The sequence below is a fragment of the Sturnus vulgaris genome, chromosome 4 (genome assembly GCF_052056855.1).
Source record: "Sturnus vulgaris isolate bStuVul1 chromosome 4, bStuVul1.hap1, whole genome shotgun sequence".
Lineage (NCBI taxonomy): Eukaryota > Metazoa > Chordata > Aves > Passeriformes > Sturnidae > Sturnus > Sturnus vulgaris.
The window spans coordinates 73,201,741-73,229,712 of NC_142246.1; the positions used below are offsets into that span (position 1 = coordinate 73,201,741).

Genomic DNA, 27,972 nt, shown 5'->3' on the forward strand with positions numbered 1-27,972 from the left:
GCACAGCCACAGGTCTCAATCACTTCAGGATATAAATGTCCCCTTCAATGGCAATTCCAGCCCAAGAGACAATCCCCAATGAAATCTTAAGAGGGTGGAGTGATCTTTGATCTCCCCAAAGCACTTTGATCAGACAACCAGGAGCAGCCAAAACTTGTGGAAATTTTGGCTGTGATGTGCCCATTGTTAGCAATTTTTTAAAGACAAGCGTTCAGCACCGATAATTTGCTAGTGTAGTGTAACACAACTTGCTTGATCTCTCCAAAATCTCTGTCTGTAGGAGCCAGGAACATTTGCTGACAACTTGAGAACCCTGGCACAGGCAGGGGGCCACACTGAAACTCATCCTCGAGCTGTTAGTTCAGAGGGAATTTGTAACAGTGAGCAAAATCAGAAAAACCCTGAGAGCAACACTGTAAAAAGGAGTAAGAGGAGGTGCTCCACAGTAAATTCTTTAGAAGGGACCAACTAAAGGCAGACAGGTGTCCTTCTGAAGGCCATTTTAGTATCTGCCACTGGCTAATCCAGAAATAAAGCTCCTCACTGCTCAAACACTGCAGTCCAACAAGGTCAGCAGAAACCCACCCTTCCTGCACTCTTCCATTCTCTTCTTCTCCCAGCAAAACAATTCTTCCTGCTGCTGTTGGTCCAGGCAAGGTCTCCTCCCTCTGCACCCAGTTAATGAATCAAAACCAAACCCTGCACTTAACAAAACCCACGTGTGACCCCTCATCAAAGCTGTCCCTTGGCCTGCTTTGATCCTCCTGCAGATAAACAAAACCGAACAAGTCTCCGGTCTCATTTCATCCTCTCCCCCCAGGCAAGCCCAACTCCGCTCCTAGCAATGCCCTTGTATAAACACGTGCCTTGTCTCAATTACCCCATCTCTGTGTGCTCAGCATTTTACAGGCACTCGAACAAGCACAGCCTTCCTCTCCCCTCTTCCTCTCCTTGCCACCCCATAGCTGCTCCAACTGAAGGCAGCCAAGCCCCGTGTGAGGAGCACAGTAGCAGTGAAAATGCTGTGTGCAGTGCCTGCTGGCATCTCCAGTGACTCCCAGGCTGCTTTCTCCTGCATCCCTCCAGGCAGAGCTGGCAAAAAAAAAAAAAAACTAAAGCGGAGGCAGCAGTAATTGCAGTGTTGCCCAAGGCAGCAGAAGGTGTTCCAGTGGCTGAGCAGATCCATCAAACCCTGCCAGTCACTGCTCCCCGTGCCCCTTCCTGGGAGCTCGGCTGTCAAAACCTCCTTAGAAATAACTCTTTTTTTAATTGCTTTTCATTTCCGCGTTTCCCCTAATTAGAGGCGTTTTGGAGCTTCACGTAGACCAAGGCAGGTGAGAAGGATGCAAATTAGGACGAGGTTTACCCAGAAGGCCAGAAAAGCTACTTTAGTCTTTTTAAAGAGAGAAAAAAACCACAAGACTTGGCTCCAAAGCACCCAACTGTGCTGACATGAGATTTTTTGGGAATCCTCCCAGAGGATCCATGATTTATAGGGTTTTTTACACTTCCCATCAGTGCACCACGATAGGGCTAAAAAGATGTAAAAAATAATGGTTTAAAAATACATATATATATATTTACAGACGCCTCAAGGAGAAAGAAATCAACTAATTATCCTCAATAAAAGAAAATGCTCTTCTTGGAAAACACCTTTCCTGAGCAAGCACAACTCACAGTGATACAGATAAATCCAAACAACAGGGAGGAAATGGGGTTCAATAGACAATCATAAAGCCAAGATTTCTTCAGCAATCTTCTTTTTCAAGGCATCCTAGGTTTGACACAGATCTCACACACAAAATAAATGCTTTGGTAAATAGAAATGTACAGGTGTTACCTGTCCCTAAACTAGCTTTTGATTCCAATTTCCCCTCATTTTAGGTAGAGAAATGAAATGACTAAATTTCTGCACATATGGATCTACCAGTCCTTCTTCCCCCCATCCATGTGGACTTCTGGACTGTCAGAATTGGACATGATTCTTCAAAAAAAAAAAAAATGCAATTAAGACCTTTCCATCATTACGGCTCCAGGATTCAAAGTCCTGTGTAATTTGGCTAGGTCTGGACTTTTGTAGGATTTTATTCTTTTTGGTACCTGACTGGCTGCTTGCCCAACTCCCAGTTTGAGGAAAGGCACATCCCTGCTCTCTGAAAAACGAGCTAACAGAGATGCCATTGACAGTGCACCCATCAGCTCTGTCCAACTCCTCAGGATTCATCACACACACAGCACAAAACACACGTGCACTTCCTGAGCAACCACTGCAAGAAGCAGCTTTAGAGAAGGAATGAGGATTCCCTTTAGCAGAACAGCTTTGGAAGGAAAAGGAAAAGGAATTTTGCAGCATTTTATGACAAATTGTAAAAATTGCAGCACTTCCCCTAAGAAGTGTGCTGTTCCCACTGATCACAGAGCCTGTGCTGTGTTATCTGATGAAGTCCAAAGGCCAAAATATTTCTCTTCAGCTGCATCTAAACTACAGGCAAACAAAAGCAATTCCTCTGAACACTTACCCTCAGGGCAGTGCAGGGCCAGGCTTCTAGTCCTGGACTCCTTAAAGAAGACTTCAAAATGCACTTCAAACCCAAAACTGACTTAATGCCAGCATAAAAGCTGAAATAATTTCACTGCTTGAAATTTGCCTTTATTTAAATGGTACAACCTTTTCTGCATCAAAGAGACACTGGGCAAGACTGGTTTCTTTTTAAGCCCTCCTAAGCTGCAAGAGAAAGATGACATTTTCAAAAGTCAGCATTTTCCAAAGCAGCTGAGGTAAGTCAAGCTCCTGAGTTCCTCTCCAAAAATCCAGTGTTCACCTGACCATTCACAAGTCTTGTGGAGCCACCATACAACTAAAACAGCAGAGGAAAAGAATCAAACCAGTCAGGATCCCTAAATCCACAGCCTAACTTTAGGCTCCTGATCTTGAAAGGGCTACACAAGTCACCTTGAAGCACCCATCCATAGACAAGGATTTGGGAGAGGATGCAGAGACAGCAAGGAAAATAATTTTGAGAGAAAATAATAATCTTAAAAGTAACTCCTTCGGGTATTAGATCTCCTGTAGTTTCTTTAAGGACAAGCTGCTATCCACTTTATTCTTCAGCCAGGCAAAGGATGACACAGAGTGTCTGTAGTGACAAATGTCTAACACAGCCCAACTATCCAAAGTCAAACAAACTGAACTAAACAAGCACAAAAACTTTTTCACTGGCCAACAACAGTGCTTTCAAGTAGACTCTTGGCTTTTCCTCCTCAGTTAAATGTCCCTGTCTGGAAAAGCTCCGTTGATTTAACTGACCTTTCAATTGCTCACCACATCAAGAGCAGAGTTGTTAAGGGTGAAATTCCAAGTTGCAGATGAATTAATCCCACCGTGGCCCCTGTGCTGAACTCCTCCCCCAGAGCACTCCTCCTTCATGGCCTGATTGCCAGCCCTGGAGCTGCCGTTCATGGCACTTTGTGCTGGGCAGATGTCACTGGCTAAGCCAGCACAGATTCATTCACCTTCCCCTGATCTCCTCTGAGCGAGGCAGGGGAAATGTGAGCACCCCTTTGTGCTTTGCCATTGGGCACAGAATGAAACAACACCCTCACAGGTGACAGCTGGGTGAACTCACGTTTCTTGCACTTGAAATCAAATAACCTTGCCTAGGATATTATATCAACACCCAGGAGCTCTCAGCTTTCAGATGAAAACACAAACCTGCAGCCCAAGTTGGAACTGAGTGCTCCTATTGCACCCCATCAGTCATTTAACCACAGTGGCCACCATCAAAGCTGGCTGTCTGTGCTTCTTCCTCTGCCATTTCCACGTGTAAAAAAAGAAATGGCCAAATGCACGTGGTGGCAGAATATCAGGAAGGATTGAGCATATCAGATAAACCAGGATTTGCTGACTGAGAGGAATTCAGCAAGGCATTAGCAGAAAGTTGTTGTTAATTCAAGCTACTGAGGCTTTACCAAATAATAAGTTGTAAAGCTTGTGGTTTAAAATTCTACCATTAAAGCACAAGAGGTGGAAGAAATTGCTTCAGTGGATTTAGACACTGAGGATTCTTTTTTTTAAACTTCCTGCAGACTATTTTTCCTTTTCTACCCTCACCATCCTATCCCATTTCTCACAGATTACAGCCCTGCTACAGCATTTGTTTAATGAAGTTTACACAACATCAGAGGTACTCGATTTAGCTGCCACAGCCACCATCTGTAATTAATCCTCCCAGGAGCCAGGACACTGCACAGCTTGTTCCTGCAAGCTGGCTTTCTAATGTGGAACAAGCTTATGACCTCCATAATTCCAGTCTCCCATCACTTTTATGCCATCATAACTCCTCAGCATTCATTTGGCCACTCACCCCAGCCAGTGGAGAACAAGACCCAGGGGGAGAGGATGTAAATCAGCTGCATGTTACCAGCAGGTGGCAAGGGCTCCTTTTCCTCCTTCCTTTCCCTTTTCCCAGAGCAAGGAATAAAGCAGCAGGCAGTTATGGATAAGCCCACTCCTGTCCCAGGATTAACCTTCCCCTCACACACAGTGAGTATCAGTGGAGCAAGACAAAATTCCCTCAGCCTCCCCTTTGGTGGCACATGACAAAGCAGGGGAGGTGAACACTCCACCTTGCCCACAACGCTGTCCCTGTGCCACCAACCCTGCACAGATTCCACCCCAAAACGGAGCCAAGCCTGCTTTGTAATGCAAGGGAGCCTGTGCTGGCTGACTCAGCTGAATAAATGAATTTCTTGACTCTGGTCCAAAAGCTGCAATTTAAGCAAAGTGTAACTTTCAGGGAGAAAAAAAAAAAGCCAACTATGATTTAAAGATTTCTAGTGATACAGAGTAATTCATAGCACACCTCAGGAAACTGTTCCAATGATTTCCAATCTTCACAGTAAAAGTCTACCTAGTTCCTAAACTGAATTTATCTAGCTTTCATTTTCTGGCTACTCCATTTTCTTATGGGTAGCAGAGGTTTATTTATAATAATTCCTGTTCCCTCTGTAGCATTCTACAAATTACCCCTTAACTTTCCCTGGGAGAACTGATGCAGAGTCCTTTGTAATGAGGAATCATGACTCTCTTCAGGATCTCCTCCATCCTTGTGCATGCCCCCCATACCTCAGCACAAATGAACAGTGAAAAATCAGATTAATGTTCCTCCACATGTGGCAGCAATGCCAAATACCCAGCTAATGTAACTCTGCTCCTCCTGAACTCCAAGCCCCTGATGCTCATAGAGGAATTTTGTCACACCTTAACACTTGAGTGTTAACACATCAGGAGCCTCCCAAAAGTCTTAAAGGATTACAGAACCATGGAATCCTTCAGGGTGGAAAAACCCTTCAAGATCATCGAGTCCAGCCATCAACCCAGCATTGCCAAGGCCACCACTAACCCACGTCCCCAGGTGCCACATCCACATGGCTTTTAAACCTCTCCGGGATGGGGACTCCACCACTGTACTGGGCAGCCTGTTTCCATGACTGCCCACTGCTTCACTGAAGAAATTTCCCCTAAAATCCAATGTAAACATCCCCTGGTACAACTTGAGGCCATTTACACTTGTTTCCTCAGAGAAGGGACTGATCCCCACGTCCCTCTGACCTCCTGTCATGGCCTTGTAGGGATCAGTAAGGTCCCCTCTGAACCTCCTTTTTTCCAGGCTGAGCCCCCCCCAGCTGCTCCTCACCAGACCTGTGCTCCAGATCCATTCCCTTCCCTGCACATCTTCCAGCCCCTCTGTGTCTTTCTTGGAGCAAGGAGCCCAAAATTGTCCCCATGGTGCACACAGGGACAGTCAGTGCCCTGGTCCTGCTGGCCAGTAAAAGCCAGGATGTTTGTATCCTGTATTCAGATGACATACATCACAATGTGGGGTTTTTTTGTAAATAATACTCAAGTGTACCTCTTTTTTTTCCCCTCTCAGCAGGCTTGAAGACCTCCCTCTAACTCATCTCTGCCTGCAGCCAGTTCTTTGGGAACAAAAACACCATTAGCCCTGGCCTCTGGGGCAAGATAAGAAGGAATGAATGTTTTTGTGGTAGGTTCCCAAGCTAAGCTGCTATGCATGCCCAAAGCACTCATGTGCAAACATGTTTAGTGACTCCACACCATAAATCACTGCTTTCCAAAGCAAATCCAGCTTTGTGTTTGTTTTGTGCACAAATCTGGTGGAGACAGACAACGAGGAGCAAGCCCTGAGCTTTTGAACATCTCCACAGAGGGTTCACTTAGATAAATGAGATTTCCTCTCCTTGGGGCTGGGACTTGTCCTGCTCTGAGGAAACTGAGCTGGGTACAGATCCAAGACACACCACAAGGGGTTTTTTCTCTCCCAAACACCTTCATCTACAACCCCAGCAATTGTGACAGGTTTATCAGAGCTGGCCTAAATCCTGAGTCAGAAACTTTTCAAAAAACTTATTTTGAGAACAAACAAACCCCTTGATGCACAGCTTCTTCTGTTTGATACATTCTGCAGGACTTTTCTGTAGGGTTTTTTTTTTTAATGCTATTCCAAGGAACTACCCCAAATCCTGCATTTACTAACAGCCAGTCTTCAGATTTGGTGTGCACAAAATAAACAGCAAAACACTTGGCAAACAACAAACCTGCAGCAAACCTGAGGGCACAGAAATACAATCAATCACTGCTTAATTCAGCTCCCAAGTTTTGGGCTTTTTTTAAAGGGTACAGACACCTTGCCCAAAGACTGGATACAGGAGGTGCAGACCTGCTTTGAACACTTCAAAGGGTCAGGGTGGGTGCCCCTTGCTGTTCTCCTACAGGACTTAAACTCTGGCCTGCCCTGAGTGTGTCAAGTCCACAGGAAAAGCTTTTTCTTCCCCTAGGTCTGTAAAAAATCGGATGAAATTGAAAACAGGCTCCTGTAAGCACAGCTATTTAAAAGTACAATGCAAAAAAGAAAAAAATAAGATGCCTGCAGGAACTTTTATTTATTCATACATGCTCACATTAGAATGCCAGGGAAAACACTAGGAGAAGGAACTTCCCTCTAGAAAAAACCCTTGTCACTGACAAAATTTAAAATTTACTCTCTGTATAAAGGATACCAAAAGATTCCTGTGCAGCAGTCCCACTGCACTGCTCTCATTTTGAGGTGCCCATATGGACAACACGGTCAATAAATTGCTCTTTGGAACACAAGGAGGCCAAAAGCTCATCAGCAAATCCTCTGGAAGTCTCTGTAAAACGGTGATTAGGAGAAGGGGGAAATGAGGGGAGGCAAGAGAGAAATGCAGTTTTGTTTGGATTCTTAAAATACCATTTTCCAGCTCCTTCACACACACAGGGATCATCACCTTCCCAGCGACCAAACTGACTGTGCAGAGAGAAAAATAAACCCCAGACAAGGACCTCATTTGACTTCTCAGCAGTCCCAGCAGCTGCCACGCCAGGAAACAGAGACACGAACACAAAGCACAGCCGGGAGCTGCTCCCAGGGAAGCCAGAGGCAAAGCACGGGTGGATTTTCCAACACTCCAAGTGCCTGGGAAAGCAAAGATAATCCTGTTGGGTTGGAGCAAGAGTAACCCCGCTGAAAATACTGCAGGAACATGCACAGAGCACAAAACACAGCCCTCCCTGTCCAATTCAGTGAGGAGAACATCACCAGGACAGGGACTGTAGCCACATCCAGGACATCAGAACAGGTCAAGGAAAGACCTTGCCAACCTCCCAATACCTTGGGTATTCCAGCCTGGACTGCAGCCTCTGGATGCCAGAGGGTGCTGCCCCTCACAGAAGTGGTTCATGAGCACAAGAATCACACAGGCAACTGCATTAGGGTGTCTAAAGGCAGCCAAGTGAAGGGAATCTCCCTCCTACCTTGAACACATTCCCCAAAGCCAGATTCCTCTCTGAACTTCCAGATCCAATGCCAAGTCATTCCTTTGTGTGTGTACGTGGGAGTTTGGCTCACAAGAACCAAAACTTCACGAGGAGGGCCAAGAGAAGAAAAAGAAAAAGAGGCAGGGCAGCAGCTGAGCTGGCTGCAAATCCCTTGCAAGGGAAGTGAGAAGGCAAATCCATGCTCTCTCTGGAAAACACCAACTGGCAAGGCTGCAGCCCTGCTCCATGAAATGAGCTCAGTGGCTGCAGGCTGACTGCCAGCACCAGGGTCAAGTGCTCAGCTGGGAAAATGCCCAGCTCCACCGACATGAAAGCAGCCCCAGCACTCAGGAGTGCAGCAATGTGGGCTCCCCAAATAGAAACGTGCTCATGGTGTTTCCATAACCTCGCCTCCAGTTTCTGTGCAAGGCTGCAAACTCCACCTAAATCACTCCAGCACCACTTCCCAGACACTGAAAGATGAAGCACAGGAACAGCTCTCCCTGCCAGCACAGGAGGATATTTCTCATTTTTCTGGCCTGCACAACGCTCCTCACACAACCCTGCTCTGTCACTCCACACAGATGCTGCTGTCAACACCAGCTCAGGGAGCTTTCCCAATAAGAATCCCAACAAATCACAGCTTTGCTGCTTCCACATCATCACAGCCAAGGGTCTGGGTGAAAAAGGCTCTGCTGGTTCAGTGGTTTCCACCACAGAAAAGCACAGCACTGACACCCCAATGATATTAAATATCTATAGCCTGTAAAATATTAGTGGAACCATCTAAAGGGGGAAAAGCTCAATTACCAAGGTTATTTTTTCAGACGTGGTTGCACAAGATGTGATGGATTTAACCAGATGCTCTCATCATTCCTACTGCAGTGCTTGATAAAACAGCATCTATAAATACACCAAAAACCCAATGAATTGCAGAAGCATGAAATGACTTCAGTAAGGTTAGAAACACTCTGGCACCATACAGAATGCTCTAAAAATATTAAGTATAGAGACCTCACAGCACCTTTTACATTGCACTACAGCTGATTTTAAACAAGGAGGTTACTTAGGCTGCTAGATGAGGAATCATCATCTGCTCAGTGTGAACATGTGGACTTAGCAGCTATTCGGAGAGGCTGATGAAGGCATCTATAAAAACAGGATGCAGAGGAAAAGATTTGACCTTGAAGACGAGATCAGGTACTTGCAGAACCAAATGCCTGTTCCCATGCTAGATTAAAAGGAGGGAAACGATCACATATGAACAAACTGCTACATTTCAATCCTGCATTTTCTTCACAAAGCCACAGGCTCAAAAGCATCAAGCACTGCTTGCTGATACCTTGCTGGTAACCAGTGAAAGCCCAGCAAAAATATTTTGCTTAGAGAGCATCATTCCCAGTTTATTTTTGATACTAATACTTCCTATTTTAACGAAGGAAAATCAGCATCACCACAACAATTCAAAAACTGGCAATGAGAGGGCTTCATGTCACCCATCAGCCTGGACACACCAGGTACCCTCAGCCACTTCTGACCAGGCACAAATTCCATCCAAGGGGCAAATTGGACAACACAGGATGCTGATCACAGCAGCAAAAGCAGCTCAAGTGCACAGCTCCCTCCTAAGCTGCAAATATCATGGATGATGCTTTTTCCTAGGGATTTCAAGAGGCTTGCCTCTGATCTCACAGATATTTCTCTGCCCGAAGCAAGAAGGAGAAGTGACAGTCTTACATCTTGTGAGCTTAGATCTTCCCCCACAAATGAGGTCAGAGGAGAAGGAAGGATCTGTGCTAACTCCAGCACACTCCTCTCCAAAGAGTGAAGCCTTACCACTCTTCTGAAGGCAGCAAATCTTTCAGAAACGACCTGGAGAAACTCTGTGGTGCACAGCAGGATGTACAGGGTGCTTAAAGCCACATCATCTTCCAAAAGAAACAGCAGGACCAGTGTTAAATTGATTAAGTCTGCTCAGAAGAATCAAAGTATTAAAGGGACCAGACAGAAAAGGAACCCCCAACATTAGAGTGGGAAATGACCCTAAAATCCATTTTATTTGACCATGCTGAAGTGTCTCAGCTATCCTGTGTCATCACAGACACACCTGTTAATCACACACCACGTTCACAGGACTGCACTCAAGCACCCTAAAACCTCTTAGGAAGTCAAATGACAACATGGGGATGAAAAAATCAAACTGCAAAACACTGCCCTGCAGTCATGGGCAGACTTCTGGAGTTGTGGGATGCACTGCTCTTAGGTAAAGCCTGAATTCTGGGACAAATTCTCCTCATTTTTTAATTGATTCTATCTCAATTGGTTCTATTTTATCTAATTTGAAGTCTCCCAATGTCTTTGGAAGTAACATATTCGACTTGGCTTTGTCCTAAGGATTTCATTAAAATTCAAACAGGTTTTCATTAAGCTCATTGTTTCATTGTGGGAATTTTTGTTTTAAATAAAACATAGAAAAGAGGCCTAAGAATTACTCTTTATGTCATTCAAAGGAAGCACACAATTCATTTCTGGTTTGGAAGATTTCAGTTTAGCAGCAGACTGAGGCACTTTTAGGGTTCCCTTCCCATAACCACAATGGTTTCATAGTTTCACTGAGGAATTGAGGCAGAAAGGAGTAGAAGCAATTCTTAAGTGCCTCCAATTTAAAACCAAACCCAGGTTTTCAAAATGGAACACTTGTAGAATTCTGATTTTAAAAATAACAACAAAAAATTAACCCACTGGAATAAAAGTATAGCAAGCTACTTCTACTCTGCAGTACTGAGAATTCCTTAGGCACTCAAGAAAAATCAGGCTTTTTACATATATAGAAGAATCTATAAAACTGCAAAAAAATGTGGGAAAGAAATTGCTAACAAGTTTGCTCATGTTTTCCCCTGAAACCACTTTTCCAGGCTCGTTGCATAAAAGGATTTACTGCATCCACTAAGTCAGAAGTGGCTCTTGGCATGTCAGTAATGACAACTGTGTCTCCATCAGCAGATGTTTTTCAGAATTAAACAACCAGCCCTGTGTTTCCTCTGCAAACAGGAACAGCCACCTCGTGTATGGCACATCAGTCTGGAGCTGGCTAAGCAGCCAAAAGGAATTTATCCCACATGGCCATGACCAAATCTATCCAGGACAACAGGTGAATTGCCAGCAAAGGAAAAGGTTCTGATTTTTAAGGAGCCATTCTGTTACAAACAAGATCTCTGCTTTGATAACCCAAGGGTTCAAGTTTCTCATCTTTGCCATCCTGCTGCAAGACCCTAACTTTGAGCTCCTGTTGATATCCTCAAAAATTTATATTACACTTAAACTAAAATTTCCCAGTTTTCAGCCTGCAAGAGATTTCATTTTCCTCTCCATAAAACACACGCAAAGCAGGTTAGGAAACGAATTTTTTTTTTTTTTGAGTAACGAAACATATGGCTTAAAATTATTGAAATTAATCTGGGAAGAAGTCATGTTTAGGATTTATCTTCTGAGGTAGGAGGGAGAGGATTTTTCCCCCACTGGCTGATCCTCAGAAACACAGAGCCTGGGACTCTCCTTCAGCTGGTAATACAGAGATGCTTTGGATGCTGAGCTCCCAGGGTTAGTGAGAGGATTCATTACACAATGATTCTGGAGTAGATACAATGATTACAAACCCGAGTATTTTATCCTAATGACTCTCCTTAATCCACAGCTCAGCAATGAAGCAGAATTACAGCAGTCTTCCCAGGGAAGCCTGTAGCTTGCATTCCCCCTGGAAGCTGTTTCATATGCATGGCAAAAATATTGGCATCACAACTTCAGAGCACCACAGGGCTCCTGAGAGCCCTCCCCAGGCTGGCAGAGCCGAGGGGTGACACAAAACCAATGGGAAGAGCTTCAGATTCGGGAGTTTTTGCCAGCAAACTGGGGATCCACTTTCCTCAGTTATCTCACAAAATCCTTAAGCTCTTTGGAGATCACTGAAAAGGTACAGCAAAGTTCTAAAATTTCTCAGCCCAATTACTTACACATTGCAACCCCTTCTCTAAAGAGAAAATGCAAATGGGAATCCTGACCAAGGTTCTGAAAAGGTCAAGGAGAGGGAAGGAATGAGGAAGAGACCCAGCAAAGGAAAAAGACATTTTGCACGGTGGGGATTTAAAAAGAAAAAGTCCACGATGAATTGTAAGGTGTGAATTCCTAAACAGAGCTCTTCAAATGCATCCTGAAAGGATGGAATGCACAAAGGCTTGGACAATTTCTAAAGGCTGGGTAATTGTTGAATTCCTGTCCCGGTGAATGAATCCATGGGAAAGCCAGGATCTCGTGCCAAGGCTGTGGCACACCACTCCTCTAACTGTGTCATTAAATGTTAATCATCTACTTCAGGCAGCTCTGGGGAGCAGCAGCTCCCACCCTGGACACTCACTGGGATGGAAAATGTGCAACAGGGCAGCTCTGGTAAAGACCCTGATCTCCAAGGAAAGCTGATGCCAGATGACCTCCCACAACACACTGAGGATTAAGGCAGGAACGTTTCACCTGCAGGATGGAGAACAAAGACCTCTGGAGCACAACAGACACTCACAGCTCCAAGGAGAAATCCTCATGGACAGCCCACAGTCTCAGACTGGAGCTCAAAAGCTCCACAACTCCCACAATTCTCTTGCAGTTTATGAATTTCTCCTATCCAAAGCAAAGAGGAGCTGTTTTAAAATCCCTTCTTGCCAAAAAACCCTGCATGTACCTGGCTGTTCAGGAAGGGCACCCCACAGATTCCAGCATGGGGCCAATGGCTGCTCTCAAATGTGCATGGACAACTCAACTCCAGTGCTGGGCTGCTGGAACATGAGACCCAAAGAGGAAAAAAGGAGGAACAAGAACAAGCTCTGAGCAGGGAGTGTGCTGTGAATAAACACAGGCACATGCAAGGGTCGGAGAGGAGGGAAGGTGATGATCAATTCCATATTTGCAGCCTGCTGTGAAATAGCTGGGGAGATAAATCACCTCAGGGTAAGCACAGACATGGCAAAGGGACGTGGTTATCCAGGAGTGGGCCCTGCTGGTGCCACTGCTGCTCCCAGACCCTGGATCTAAAATCCCTGCCCAGCTCCAGGCTCAGGGGGAATGCAGAGACGCTGCCTCTGCATCAGAGCTCGTTTGCTTGGACAAGAAGGGGACATTTTGAAGCATTAAAATAAAAAATATAAATTATTTTGTATTAAAATGTGTGCCTCTGTCCCGTTCATTTGCTGATGAAGGGACAGGAATTCACTGCATCCTCAGGAGAAAAATCTTACATTTCAGGTTCTTTTCCCTGATACCATGAAATTAAGAGCCTATCCCCATCCCTCTGTATGTCACTGCTGTTTTTAAAGAAAACAAAGAAGGGACACACATACAGCACAAGCTTGATTCAAAAAATCACTTTTATTTTTGATCCTCAGTTGATCCCAGCTTTCTGAAACCCACAATCAGATGAGATTTGCTCCACGAGAGGCATTGCTGAATTAATACATGTTAACTGCAAAACATTCATGTACATCCAGAGGATGCAGCCCCAGACTAAGCAGTGGCATTTAAATCACATTATTTAAAAACAAAAAGATCTCGACTGTTGTAAGAGTTAGAAAGCAAACCTTTCAACTCAAATATTCATTCTGATCTCATTTTTCACTAGTAACTTTTTATCTTTCTAATGAAATTAAAATGAAGCTCATTTTCCACTGCTAATTTGGCATATTCCCCAACCAGAAGTGCTCTGCACTTGCTAACATTTATTTTAAAAGTCACTGAATTTATTCAGAGTAGAAGCTATTTGGAATAGGAGATTTAAAATTTGGAGGGGGAAAAAAAATCCCAGCATTTTTTATTACCTCCCACTCTCATTTCTGTCCAGCACAAACCACTGATGAAAACAGAAATCTGATTTAAAAAGCATAAAAATCAGGATTTCTTAAAACTTCTGACAACAAAATACAAACAGATGTTTCAAAAGGAAACAGGGAAGCAAAATTTTTGGTAGAAGCACAAATCCACTACCATTTACTGTGAATTAAGCTAGGGCTTTTTATTCTGCCCACAATTTTCCACCCAAAGATTAAAACCACTTTCTTTCCCAAAAATGCTTTTTTAGTGCTTTATGGGGTTAAAACAAAGCACCCTAGCAATTTTCTCAGGAAATTTCCAAAAGAACCTGCCAGCCCAGACATCCATCCTCAGGTGCACCACCTGGTGCCACAGACAACACCTGTGTTTTAAAGAGGACAAAAGGAAAACGTGCTGGATTTTGCCCAGCTGGACTTGTCCTTCCATGCTGCAGCCCCTACCAGACACAGAATCATTTTTCAAGTCACACTCAGCATCCAAAGCACCTGAAGGCACAGCCGTGTCCCTGCCGTCCCCTTTTCCCCTCCCCTTGGCAGGAGCCAGCTGGCACAAACGCCCAGTGTGGATTTGCTCAGCACCTCCCACACTCCCTGACTTTCACAGTGACATCAGGCTGTCTCCTCATGCCCTACAGCTACCAAAAAACGAAGTGGATTTTGCTCTAAATAAAGGGAGAAGCTGTGTGGTTGTGTGGAGCTGAAAATTCCCTGGCAGGAGAAGCCAAAGCAGGAACACCAAGACCTGCACACAGTTGGCAATGACACTCAGAGAGATGCTCCCCCTATCCCTGAATGATCCAAGCCCTGCCCAGCCTGGTCCTGGACATTTCCAAGGATCCAGAGGCAGTCACAGCTTCTGCCAGAGCCTCAGGACCCTCACAGGGAACAATTTCCTTCCAATATCCAATCTAAACCTACCCTCACTGTTGGCTTGAATCCATTCCCCCTTGTCCTGTCACTCCATCCCTTTGAAACAATCTCTCTCCATCTTTTATTTTATGTTCCCTTCAGGCACTGGAAGGCCACACCTAGGTCACCCCAAGGCTTCTCCTCTCCAGGCTGGACAATTCCAGTTCTCTCAGCTTCTCCTCATGGTGCTCCATCCCTCTAATCCTGGCCTCCTCTACTCCAAACATGGGGAAAAACCCTGATTAACTGGAGACACTGAAAGGAAATAGTCTTTCCAAGCATCCTTTACACACAATAAAAAGTTGCCACAGGTTTCTTTTGGGGGCTGTCAAGACCCTCCACAGCACATCATTAAGAGGAGCAAACACATTTAGCCTGCCTCAATTCCCCCCAAGCCACCCACCAAAAACAGTCCCCTCTAGCAATTTCCTTCAGTTTGATCCTCAGTTGACCAAACTTTCCTTCTTGGAGCAGGGAAACTTCCTGGACCTTGAACCCACCTTGGAAGGCCAGAGGATCCACCTGCCACCAGCTGTTTCCACAGCAGCCCCGAGTCACAGAGCACACATCCAGCTCTGCTCCAGGGGAAACAAAACCCCCCACAGCTGCTGCCTCCCCTGCTTGGCTAACAAATCCCCGAGCCAGGCTGCTGTGGGAATGGAAGCAGGTCCAGAAGCATTCTCCAGAGACACAAAGGAGCTCAGCCACCTCCTTTTAGCCCGGAGTAGCAGAGCAAGGCAGACAAGCGTTAGCCAGCAAAACACTGTTCATCAATTCTTAAAAACTGTGATCCTTGTACCAAGTCACTCGTGGATTACATTTCTAGAGACACCAGGGTTGGGTTTGTAAGGATGAGTCAGGGTACACCAGACTCACCGTGATCAGCTAAGGAAAAGTGTTAAGCTGTTGTCATTAACAGCTCATTAACTCAGGCAAACAAACACAGATCGTACCCTGGCACTGCACCGGTGTTTCACAAGGCACCACCTCCATCCTGCCTGCGACTGCACATCTGTGGTTTCCAACACTTGGGAAAGCCCTGGCCTCTCTTCACCCACTTAGACTGGCTGGGTCCAAAGGCCCGGGGAGAATTCCCAGCCTCTCCAAGGAGAGAGGTGTGTGTTTTCCAGCAGACTGGAAGCTGACAGACCTGGGACCTGCACCCCAGTCACAGGGGAGACAAAAAGCAGGGACTGGAGTCAAGTCCAACAGCGTCATCTCAAACCCTTGCCCAGCACACCATGTTCATGCTCACCTACCTCAAAGGAGAAGCCGTGGTAGACACAGGCACCTGAGGGACCAAAGCAAAAATAAACCAGGTTAGAAACAAGTAACAGCAGCAGCACATCCTCCAGTGAACCTGCTCTGTCACAACACCAGCAGCACTGGGCAGCCACAAAAAATGCAGTTTTGGGGCAGCTGGGCAACCTCGGGATAAGGGACTGGAGCTCGGGCTCAAAAGAGGCACCAACAAGGCAGAGACCAAAGAGAAGACGTGCCAAAATAACAGTGAGAGGAGCCAGTGTGAATTGGCACTCCTAAATCACTCCTGCATGGACAACAGGACAGGCTCACAGGGCTCCTCCTGCTTCAGCCTTCCTGGCCCTCCCCAGTGGCACAGAGAAAGCTGCCCCAAGCCAGGGACAGAGGGAATTCACACGTCCAAGCACACTGCCCATATTCTACCCCAATCATCAAATAAAAGGTTAGGCAGTAAAACCACGAATAAGCTGAATGACAGCTCTTCCATCGATTTCCCGGGAAATGGTTGTTCTTGAGTAACTACACATTATCTGTCTCCCAAAAGCGTGAGGAGAATGTGCAAGCAACAACAACCCAAGGAACTCCAAGATGAAAAGCAAAGAGGTGCCTCGAGGGACCACCCGGGAAAAGTCAGAATTTCCTTGTCCAAGAGCAGAGTTTCCCGAGAAATGCAGATTAGACAAATCTGTACAGAAAACCTGAGAGCTACATTTCTCAGAATCAAAAGCTCCTCCTTTGAGCTCGTCTTCAGCTCAGCTGCGAGAGCCCGTGGAGGAACCATCGGGAATTATTTTCCTTTGCCAAGATGAGCCACAGGAGCCCCGTCACGCTTCTCTCAAATTCAGCAAATAGCTGCTCTTTTGGCAAGAGAATATCATTTCAAGGTTCATCATCCAGCTGCACCTCAAAATTCAGTGCAAAACACAGGGTCACACATTGTTGGAAAGCATGGGAGAGGGGTGGAAAAAAAAAATCCCAAAACTTAATATCAGTTACTAAGAACCAGCACAGCCCATCTGTTTTACCCTCCAGGGCTGGCTGCCTTTTCTTTTTAGCTCACTGACAGCTATAGCTCCTTAAAATACCCTGTGCTCATCCCCTTTGGGGCCAGAGCAGGGAATAGGGACCATGTAGGACTAAAAAGCAAAAACCCACAAAATGTGACCCTTCTTCCCCAAGGAGGGCAAACACATATCTCAAAGATAAAGCTACCAAGGGATACTAAGATATAACCCAGCTTTGCAGGATTTGGAAAATCCGTAGTTACAACAAATTTTACTTTCGTGCCCAATTATGAGCGAGCAGCAAACACTAAACAACACTAATTAAGGTTGCTGCGCAACACTGCCCTGATTTTCCATGCAACTCCAAGTCCCAGGTGCGATCAACACCTGTTGCAAAGCACACCTGAAAAGCATTGTGCAAATTACGGCTCTCACATACTGCAGCACCCAAAGATGAAAGCCCCAGGCTTATTATCGCTGTGCTATTTTGGTGGGGGACATCTTGGATGCAGGTTGTTGGTAGTGTAGTTTTTCTGGATCGAGAGCTTTTCTTTTTGGCAGCACTGAAGTCTGTCAGAGAGTGAATACCCCAAACCCACACCTAGCAGCTCCTCAGCTCGCACACACATGGCCGGGTTTAAGTGCTGTTAATAATGAAATGAATGTGCCAAACGGGAACCGCGGCGGGAGCAGGATTTGGGGAGAGCGCCACTTTGGAAACCACCAACCTCCATGCAAAGGACAGGCTGAGAACAACCTTAGAGCACGAAGGCGGCCGAGCCCCGGGATCCCGGCAGCAGCACGGCACAGCACACCGTGCGCTGGCCACAAACCCCGGTGTCTCCGAGCGCTCCCACCGCACATCCAAGTTGGACCCAGCTCCTCCTCCTCACACGGGGAGAGGAGAGGAGAGGAGAAGAGAGCTCCCCTCACGCTGCCCAGCTCCCACCGCCGCATTCCCGAGCGCTGCCCACCCGCGGGCTGTGTGAGGGCTCAGCCCGGCCCGGCCCCTCACGGGCTCTTCGCTGCGGGCTCGCACAACTCCGGCCCCGCTCGCCCTTCGGGGCCAGCACCCCCTCACCTGGGCACGGCCAGGGCTGCCTGAGGGATGCCCGCAGCGGGACACGCGTTGCTCCATGCCCGGCACTCCGCAGCTCCCCGGCGGGAAGGGCCGGGCACGGCTTCGCCCCGGTGCCCCCTCACACCTCGGCTGTGGAGAAGCCGCCAAAATGGCGGGGGGCGGAGGCGGACCCCCGCCCGGGCCGGGAGCGCCACAGGGCAGCCAGGGAGGCTCAGCCGTCTCGGAGCCGCGGCAAGGGGCGGCTCGGAGCCGCTTTCCCCTCACGGATCCCACCGCCCCGGGACGGGGACGCTCCCGGCGCGGCCACTCACTCACCTGAGGCGGCATCGGCCGGCGCGGCGCTGGGCAGGAGCGGCAGCAGCAGCAGCAGGAGCGGGGTGGCCCTGGCGGTGCTCGGGTCGCCCATGGCCCCGAGCGGCGAGCAGCGAGCCGGGAGTGCCCGCCGGGCCCGCGGCAGGTGCCGGGGCAGCTCCTGCGCCCCCGCCCCGCCACCAAAGTTTGCCCGCAGACAAAGGGGCAGCTCCGCCGCGCAGCCCGCCCGCCCCCCGCCCCGCCCCGGGCAGCGCTGCGCTGCGCCCTCCTTCCTCCCGGCACCGCCAGCCTCTCCTCCTCCTCCTCCTCCTCCTCATCGGCACCTTGCGCCGGGGGGACGGGGCATCCCCATCCTGGCTTCTCCTCCTCCCCCCCCGCCGGCTGCCGGGCGATGGAGCAGCCGCCGGGATTCCCGCAGCCCGTCCCAGCCGCGGCAGTGCCGGGATTAGGCAAAGCGAACGTGTTTGTGCTGGGTCTGACCCCACGGGCTTGATCCATCCCCGGGGATGGAAGGGAGAGGTCACCCTCTCCCCGGGCTTGGGAGCTTTTAATTAGTTGTGGTTTGGGTTGTAGGATTGGAACAAGAAGTATCAAAGCCCGGTCTGTTTCCATGTCTATTTCTTCTTGCCATGGCTGCTGCTTTGCTCTTCCTTTCGAGAGCAAATCCAAGCAAGAGTTAAAGACTCAAACACGAGCAATCACGCACCAAGCTCTCAAACTAAAACAAAAAAAAAAAAAAAAACAAGAAAACCCAACCAAAACTCCAGTTAAACTGTTGCCCTTACAGTGTTTTCCTGCTTTAAACACCTCCACACACATTAAGTGCTATGTCCACTCCAGGAAAGCTTCCCATGTCAGCCCTCCAGCACTGCACACTCAACACATCTCAGAGCCAGCGCTTCCAAAGGAAAGTTTGGCTCCTACAAGTCACAGGATAAAGAAAAACAGCCCCAAGTCGGAAGTTACAGCCATTAAACTGCTACAAGCAAAAGCCTCAAATTAAAATGAACTCGGAAAGTGAATTTATTTCACCAGTCTGTGAATGAATTTTTTTTTTCTCGCTAATTTCAGCGTTCCTGCTTCATAGCAGTATCCCAGCTCCCACAGAGCAGTTGGTTGCACAGGGCTGGGCTGCTGCTGCCTTCATCTCCTGCTTTCCTGATTAAATGCAACGATGGCAGCTCAATTTGACAATAATTCCCCGTGGTAATTCCATCTGTTCAGTTTTGATTGACTCCCTAATGAACACTACCATCTTGAACTCCGAGTTGGAGGCCAGATTTACGTTTTTTTTTTCCTCCCCAGGACTATAAGTCTTTAATCACTGTGCTGGAACTCCCGCAACAAACGTGAGAATCGAAATGTACAGCGTGGAAAAACAGGAGCAGGGAGACACAACAAGTTCCTCTGCACACACCAGCACTGAGCAAGAAATATTTCATGTCGATTTCAAATACAGTGGAAATGACAGAAGGAAGAAATACCCAAGCTCCAATTCCCTTCTAACTCCTCAGGTCAAAGTCTGGACAATTTCACCAAACTCACAGAAGCACCAGCAACTAAGAACAGATAGAATTCATAAAAGTCAAGCCCACAGAGGGTTCAGTAACTTCAAATAAATGTGTCAAGTCCATTTTTAAATGATTTCTGGTGTTCATCTTCCTGCCTGTACAACTTGTTTCCCTAGTCCAGCTACAGCCTCCTCCTTCCTATTTCTCCAACCTTCCCTCCTGCTGTTCTGAGAACAGTGCTCCAAAGATGCTGTTCAAAGTGAGAACAACTCAAGACCCACCACTTGCATAATTTTTCAGATTCACCCATTCCACATTTTTCTCTAGAAAACACTAACTTCCAGCATTTCTCAAGTTTTGCACCTGGTGCAAAAGACTTGAAATTTTCAAAAATTCCAAGTCTGGTTAAGTTTTGCCCTTCACATCCTATTTAACACAAAAGCAACATTTCTGTTCTATTTCCAGATTAGCAGTAAATAAAATTATAAAATAAGTTTCAGAGTCAGGTGAAATATGAGGTATTTCTCAGGCTGACAGCCTGAAGGGTGCAGCTTACAAAGCAATGACCCAGCTGTCAGCTGCTGCCATGGATCTTAGAAATACTGGCACAAAAAGTCACTGGGGCTGTAGAAATACACCACTTTTAGCTTCCCTTTCATCAAGCCTCTCGGCAGAGGTCACTTTTCTGCAAGTTGGTGTGAAAGATGCATTTCTCCACTTGGCAAATCCCTGGCTGCAAAGATTGGAGCCAGATATACCTTGTGTTCCTGGAAAGCTGGGCATGTGCTGGCACACAGTTCCACAGAAGAGCTGCAGAAACATGGCTTTGAGAAGGATCCATCTCTGGCAAGCCAACGAGTTTTTATGTGAATTCCCCACTTCCAGGTTTTAACTGGGTGGTTTACAATTTTTTTTTAACAAGCCTTTTTAAATCCATGAGGTTAGTCCATGAAAACAATATGGCATTGCACTGTCACCACGTGTGACCTTAACCCAGCAGCTCCAAGTACCTGGAAATTTGGGAAGGCTGGCATTTTCCTCTTGTTTTCCAAGTAGTCTTGCAGGTGACACACTGACAATCCTCCCTTCGTGTCCTGCTGGGATGAAGCCTCTAGCCACCTGCCAGCTGAGGTACTGACAGAAATAACTGCTTGCACAAGAATTATGTTTATCCCTAACAGTGTTTTTAGTCAGCATCAAGAGCTTTTCCCCCCACCTCTGTCCTATTTCAGTCAATCCATGTTTTCCCACAAGGACAGATTTTTGGCTGTGGAATTAGCCTCTCCCAGAGTTTGGAGGCAGCCAAGACCAACAGTATTGCAGAACATGGTCATGTAATCATATTTAATCATTCAGAACACCCATCTCAGCACTAAAAACCTGTCAGCCCCGGTGGCAGCTCTAACATCCCTGCCCTGCTCCTCTAACTCACAGCACAAGCCTCGTGAACTCAGTTTGACCCACACAGATTGCAGGTTTTTTAACAAATTCCCCTACAAGTCCAGGTTGAGGCTGAGTGTCAGCCTAAACCCTGCACTCCCCACAACTGCACACAGGCTCCTAGGACAACTTCTTCCTTGTTTGGGCAAATGTTTCTTCTGTGTGCACTAACTGTGAATCCCAGCTCTTTTCCTTAGTTAAACTAACAGCAGGTTCAGATAAAACAAACCTAAAAGCCAGCATACATCATCTGCATTGCTAAAGGTGCTGCAGTGCTGCCTCTCTTCCACAGTGGTTTCCAGAAACCAGCAATGTCACTGCAGCCACGCTCAGTGTGACAATTCAAGTGATTCCTAAGACACACTGGCCCCAGAGCCACATGTACAAGTCCCACTCTGCACGTCTGGGGACTAAGCTTATTGAAGAGGAAATCATCTCATGGTGTCTTCCTCCCTTTCATCTCTCCAAGCATTCCAGGATAAAAGGAAGTCACACTGCACCCAACAGCTTGTACAGCACAGCACAGAGCTCCTCTAGCAATCAGGACTGCAGTGACACGAGTTCACAACTCGAAATTTGCTGAGCCCATGAGCCCATGAGCTGCTTCTCTTGCCCACCTGACCTCCAGAGGTCCAGATTTCCTGTGTCCCCACACTACTGGGGTTTTCCAAGTGCCCAATCCTGCAGGAACGTTTGTTATTCTATGCTTTCATCCTCTGAGAGCACACTCAGCAGTCTCACAGCTTCTGATTTAAGCTCACCTGTACATTTATGCTTAAGCATCACTTTTTTTTTTTTTAAATCCACCCATCAAAGAGGGCAGTCCTATCTTTTTCCAAAATGGATAGTAAAGTCTTGGAAATAAGCCAAGAACACAGAGAAAAGGCAAAGGAATCCACGCAGATGATACCACAGGGTTTTCTTTTCTACACCAACAGGTAACTCACCTTCAAATTGCTCCTTTTGGGTCACAAACAACACACAATCATTGGAATACCTCATAATATTCCTTTTATGTGTAATGCCTTAGCAATAAAGATATTCAAGTGCACTGGCATTGCTTTTCCCACTTACAGCATGGAAAGTCTGTTATGTCAGTGTGAAACCTTCCTGTACACACCTAAAGAGAATTTTCTGACCAAACTCTGAGCAAAGCACCCCACACAACCAAAAATAATCAGCGTGGCCTGACAGGAATTGGTCACCCTGACTGACAGCAGCCAAATGCTTCAGATGGGAGCTAAAAGAATTTCCATGCAGACAGATCCCAGTAACCTCTTGGAAAAACTTCCAATAATAGGGATGATTTAAAACCACAAACCTTTCCAGATTTGTAAATCTGGAAATCATCCCCGTTGTAAATAGCCAATCCTTTCTGGGAACATCTTAGATTTCGGGGCGCAGCTTTGTGAACACTCGTTTAGCGACAGAGCCTCCAAAAAAACCACCGAAGGAGAAATTCCAACAGCTCTCCAGGAGGGAAGGGCGGGAGCGCCACCTCCTGGATAGAAAGCAGCAAACACCGGGAAAGGGAGCCGGCTCTCCAGCTTCACATCCCAGAAAACCAGAGCAAGCTATCCTCCCCGCACTAAACACCTCCACTTCTGCCTTAGAACACACATCCGTCTGGTTCTGACGACAGGCTCCTGTTTGTCACAGCGTCACACAGGAATTTATACGTGAAATCCACAATTTACATTTATTTTTCTGTTCTCACAGGGCATGATTTGAAATTACACCATTTGCTTGCCGAGCTCGACCACCAGATTTCCCAGGAAAAGACATCAGGTACTAACAGATTCTTGGACAGGTTTTTGTTGATCCTCATCAGCTGCATTTTCCTCTTCTTTTTCTTCCACTTTCTCCACCTGAGGTAGGATTCCATCGAGGTTCAGCAGCAAACCTTCACTGGTGGAAGATCTGATAACCAACCTCCTCACAATGGGATCTGGGAAACAAAGGGCACCACCAAACTGGTCACTCCACCCCTTCCCACGTCCCCCAGCTGCTCCCAGCAAATGTTTGCAATTAAAACAACACCACAAGAATCAAGTTTAATACTCTAAATCAGTAGAAAAGCTACTCTCAGACCAGAAAAGCTAATCCTTGCTAAACTGGACTGATGTAAACTTAAATTCTTAAAAAAAAAACCAACAAAACAAGGCAAAACATCCCTTTTCTCTATCTACTTAAGTCAGGCAACCCCTTACAGTTTTTATTTGGGCTTCTCAAGGTGAGTGTATTTAATTTTCTATGGTCTGACCTCTACAGCTACTATGAACAGCTTCACTGGGAAAGAGGCAAGATCATTCTTCTGGAAGACATTAAGCAAATATTAACACAAAAAAAAGTGGATTTCTAGCTTACACAAAGCTCCTTCTCTAAAATTATTTTATTAATCACTATTCCTCGCCAGCTAAGCAGATGCCCTTTGCTTAAAGTTGACTTAATTATTCTTTTCTAGCTCCTTCTGCTAAAGAATTAAAAAAAAAGAAAAAGGAAGAAAGAAAGACTTTTCCCTTGGAGGAGCAGGAATTTCAGAGATCCTTTGAGAACAGAAAATAATTTAACACCCATCTACCACTTTTGTTTGCTGCAACCTGAACAACCACGTTAGAACAAGAACTCCTTACCAAAATTGGATGGCTTGAAGGTGCAGATATCATGGATAATTGTTTTCAGATTGGCAATTATGTGCTCAGTTGGCATATCCAGCTGCAAAAGGATAAGGCCAAGTTAGTCATTGTGATGCTTGGAGCCCAGATGAATAAATTAATAAACCCAGATTAATAAATGAAAGCACTGGTGTTTATGTTTACTCTACATTTGGACAGATGTCCTTTGTCCATGTTCCCTGTGAAGGAGTGACAGATCCCATTAACAGCCTTATCCAAACGATTCAGGGAAAAAAAGTCTTTTATACAGGCTGATATGCTCACTGGTCTCCATATTTCTACTCAGGATACAAAATTCCCAGGGCTCTGTAACAACATGTAGCCTTAAGAGGGTGAGAAAATTAAAAAAAAAAAAAAAAAAAAAAATCAAGATAAACACAAGTGGTTTTGCAAAAATCTGAAATCCTTGTGGATGCACACCTATCTTTCTGTTTGAAGTTTTGAACACTTCTCTCCAAAGCTGCACAGGGTGCTGTAAAAAGCCTCAGGTAAATTATTTCTTCCCTTTTCATTTCTTAAATACGTTTGAATCCCTCAAAAGCAACATCCAGAATTCCAACTATACACAGAAATAGACACAAGGAATGCCCATGCACAGCTCAGAGCAGTTAATCACAATTAATAAACTCATTTGTCTCCAACATTGCCAAGCAAAGCTTCAGGCTTCAAGTATTTCCTACCCTTCCTGCCTGTGCCACCCTCAGTTAGAGGAAAACTGAACATCAGGCAGGATTACAAAGACACAAACCAGAAGGAAAACAAAAAAAAACACAGCTTAGGGCAGAGAAAATAAATAAGCCAAAATTAATGCTTTATTTCAGGGGTAACACAAACAGTTCTTGCTTTCTACTCCAGTCCAGAACTATTGTTATCGAAATTAGAAGTCTTTAATTATTTGATTAAAGCAAAGACTTTTGGACTCTCCTGGGCATATTGACCATGGACTTACAAACCCATAGTTTAGTTACTTCCCAAAAAAATAAAAAAACAACAGAAAAGTTTAAAACCAGCTGAAGATGCCACACAACAAAGAGTTCTATTTTCTTCACAGCTTACTTAAAGAAAATGGTCCAAAATTTTGAGACACAGATTAAAACCACGTTTTTCCCCCTCTTTGAATACTACAGTTCTGCTCAGGAGAGAGAATTTAGGAGCTCTCTCCACAACTTACTCTGGCTATTCTTGTCTTGATTATATTCTCATCCTCTACCGTGTACTCGTGGCATTCTCTGAAGAACTGCAGCATTTTGGGAATGTCACTGCCCAGGGAATCTATTATAAAAATAAAAAACAAAGCAAAGAAGTCGTCTGAGTAATGCTCATTAGCACAGATAGGTGTGGCATCAGTTAAGAGATCATTCCATCTGTTAATTAAGGCAAGTGAATGCCCAAGTGCAAAACTTAGGAAGTTTTGAAACTTCCAAAATGCAGTTTCACACACAAGACAATGGTGTCCTCACTCAGATTATAAAAATAGTTTCCATGTTCCCTCCTTCCCCATTCATCAGGATTAATAAGCAAAAGGCAGCTAGCAGGAAAAATTATCTGGGTTCTCATCCCAGATTTGCCTGGTGTAGGAAAAAAAGGATTCCTAAAGTTACCTTGACCTAAGACAGATGGTGCAGTCCCCTACAGCCTAACACCAAATGTAACCACACATCCCCAGCAGAAAACTTTCCAGGGGCTCCATCTCCTCCAGGAATTGCTACCAGCTGTAACAAGGAGCTGCTCCTTACTTCTCCTGGTGGCAGGGTACTTCTTTCTCAGTTTGTTCCTCAGGGGAATTAACTTGGGCATGATGGCAGGGACAGCCACGTAGAAATCAGCCTGGATTTCATCCTCCAAGATCTGCAACAAACACAATCCAACACATTTCATTGAAGCTGATAAATAAAGCACAGAAACCCATCTGGCTGCTGCTTCCCACCTAGAGCTCACTGGACATCAGGCCTCTTCCCATTCCCAGGCCTCAGCCCTGTTTGAATTAGGATATTTCTGTAATTCTTTAAGAAAAATATGTACCCATTTGATTAATTCAACTCCTCCCACGATGGCAGCTCCGTGCTCTCGAGCTACTTCAGCTTCTTGCTCATTCTGTTGAGAGAAAAAAGTAATTATAAACAGCTGGACTATCAATTAGGCAGCTGGTCTGCTGTCAATGGAGCTCAGGGACAGAATTTCAAACAATTATGTCCAAAGAGTAATTAAATAAACCCATGGCAGCTGCCTGGGATCATCTCACACAGACAAAATGATTAACTGGCAAAGGAGAGCTGCAAGAGTGTGCTGGACACACAAAAACCCAATGAAAATGAAGGAATCCTGGCTCACCCACCTCTGTGAACACCAAAACCTTGTTCACTTCATCTGTAAAGCGATGGGGAAGAGTGACAGCGCCGGAAAAGGGATCCACTTTTTTCTGGCAAGTGAACAAAAAAAAAAAAAAAAGAAAATAAACAAGAAGAGACTGTGACTTGAGAGTAAGTTACAAAATCACAGGGAGCTGGAGTCCCCTAAATATGAAAAGAAAAAAGAAAATGCAAAGGAGGTGAGGGACTGCAGCCTGTGACAATGACCAAGTGTGAGCAGACCCAAAGCCCTCAGAAGTCCCACACCCTCTGCCAGCCCACCTTCTTCTGCAGTGCCATATCCAGGAACACGTTGATGTACACAAACTGCTTGGGGTGGGTGAAGTCCAGCTCCTGGAAGCTCTTGAGCATACCCACAGCCTGCTCCAGCTGGTAGCAGGGTCTCTTGTAGAGCCACGTCAGGTACACGTCGTCCACGGGCTTGCTCATCAGCGGCCGCCGCCGAGGGGGGCGCTTCTCCTTCACCTTCTCCTGCCTGCTCCTGTGGGCATCCTTCTTGGCAGTTCTAAGGCCAAAAAACCCCAAACGTGTTGGGAGGTCAGTTGGAGAGTCTGGCATATTTGATGATTAAAAACATAATTCTCATTCCCCTCCCTATGCTCAGAGGGTCTCCAGACAAGAAAAAGACTATTAAAATAGTAACTGGATACCCCATTCTTTTTATAAGCAGAGCAAGAGTCTATGGCACTTGAGAACACTTCATTCTCCTGTATACAGAGGTAAACAGAGCTTTTGCTTCTCCCAGCCACGCCGCGTTATTACAGAGATGACAAATTAAACAATAAAAAGCCAATTGAAAGACAGAAAGGCTACAAAACCGATTCCAGGAGCTCACCAGCTCTCATACTGACATGTAACCCAGCTACACCCCGCAAAAGCACAGCCCAAAACCACAGCGTAAAGCTTTCCCTGTGCCATTATCACAGAAAACACTCCCTGCGAGTCCAGGCTGTCGGACCAGCACTGCGGGCACCAAACCCCCCTCACAGTCCCCAGCACCACCCGCACGGCCCAGGCAGTCTCCTGCCATGCCGGACCCGCACTCACTTGGCTGCCGCCGCGTAGGGCCGGGCGCTCGCAGGGCTCACCACGGCGGGGACGGCGAGGCGCTGCTCCAGCCCGGGGAGGACCCATCCGCACCGCGGGGCCAGTGCTGCGGGGCAAGAGCAAACATCGCCTCAGACATCGCCTCGACCTCCCGCACCCGCGACCCGCCCGGGCAGGCCCCTCAGAGCCGCCCGAGAGCGGCGGGCGGAGACGGAGAGGTGGCGGCAGGCTCAGCGCCCGCGGGTCCCTCAGCGCGGCCCCCTCACCTCGCCACAGGCAGCGGGCGCTGGGCGCCGCCATTTTGCCGAGCGGCCCTGGTGCACCGCCGCAAGTGTCCCCGCGGAACGCCCTCCCCGAGGCCGAGAAGAAACGTTCCGGCGGCCCGCGGGTCCGGGCGCTTCAGCGGTGTGCCACTTAGCATCGTCCCCCCCGCCCGCCGCGCCCGGACATGTCGTTCCGCGGGTGCCCGGTTTCCAGCTCCTGCCCGCTGCACGGGGAGAGGTGACCCATGGCCGGGGTCTGGTTAAAAGCCTCCAGTTCGCTTCTTCACCGGCCTGAGAGGGGCCTCAGGGCAAACCCTGGGTTGTCTCGCAGCGCTGCAGCCCAAAGTGGTCCCCCTTCCCTAAACCAACA

The 27,972-nt window shown here is 46.7% G+C and overlaps 2 protein-coding genes across 2 annotated transcripts in view; both read right to left on the reverse strand.

The window, feature by feature from the left end:
- Window positions 1-18,042, reverse strand: part of LOC106858298 (extracellular matrix organizing protein FRAS1-like) — a 42,501-nt gene extending 24,459 nt beyond the window's left edge. The window contains exons 1-3 of the mRNA XM_088164431.1: window positions 17,986-18,042; window positions 16,986-17,036; window positions 15,897-16,175 (exon numbers count right to left, since the gene is read on the reverse strand). Coding sequence (XP_088020557.1) covers window positions 15,897-16,175; window positions 16,986-17,036; window positions 17,986-18,042 — 387 coding nt within the window. The remainder of the gene's footprint in view (window positions 1-15,896; window positions 16,176-16,985; window positions 17,037-17,985) is intronic.
- A 4,878-nt stretch (window positions 18,043-22,920) lies between these two features.
- MRPL1 (mitochondrial ribosomal protein L1) lies at window positions 22,921-27,727 on the reverse strand. Its single transcript, XM_014884864.2, has 9 exons — window positions 27,606-27,727; window positions 27,340-27,445; window positions 26,554-26,797; window positions 26,259-26,342; window positions 25,946-26,017; window positions 25,660-25,771; window positions 25,095-25,195; window positions 23,882-23,963; window positions 22,921-23,196 (listed from the first exon to the last, which is right to left on the reverse strand). Exons 1-9 carry the CDS (start codon window positions 27,637-27,639, stop codon window positions 23,033-23,035), a joined length of 999 nt encoding a protein of 332 aa, XP_014740350.2. The 5' UTR covers window positions 27,640-27,727; the 3' UTR covers window positions 22,921-23,032.
- Between the last annotated feature and the right edge of the window lie 245 nt (window positions 27,728-27,972).

Coding starts and splice junctions, on each gene's coding strand:
- MRPL1 (XM_014884864.2), bottom strand. CDS start 27,639: ATGGCGGCGCCCAGCGCCCGCTGCCTGTGGCGAG. Junction 25,196..25,659: donor GTACCCTGCCACCAGGAGAA/GTAAGGAGCAGC, acceptor TTTTTATAATAG/ATTCCCTGGGCAGTGACATT. Junction 23,197..23,881: donor CTTCAAGCCATCCAATTTTG/GTAAGGAGTTCT, acceptor TTTGTTTCCCAG/ATCCCATTGTGAGGAGGTTG.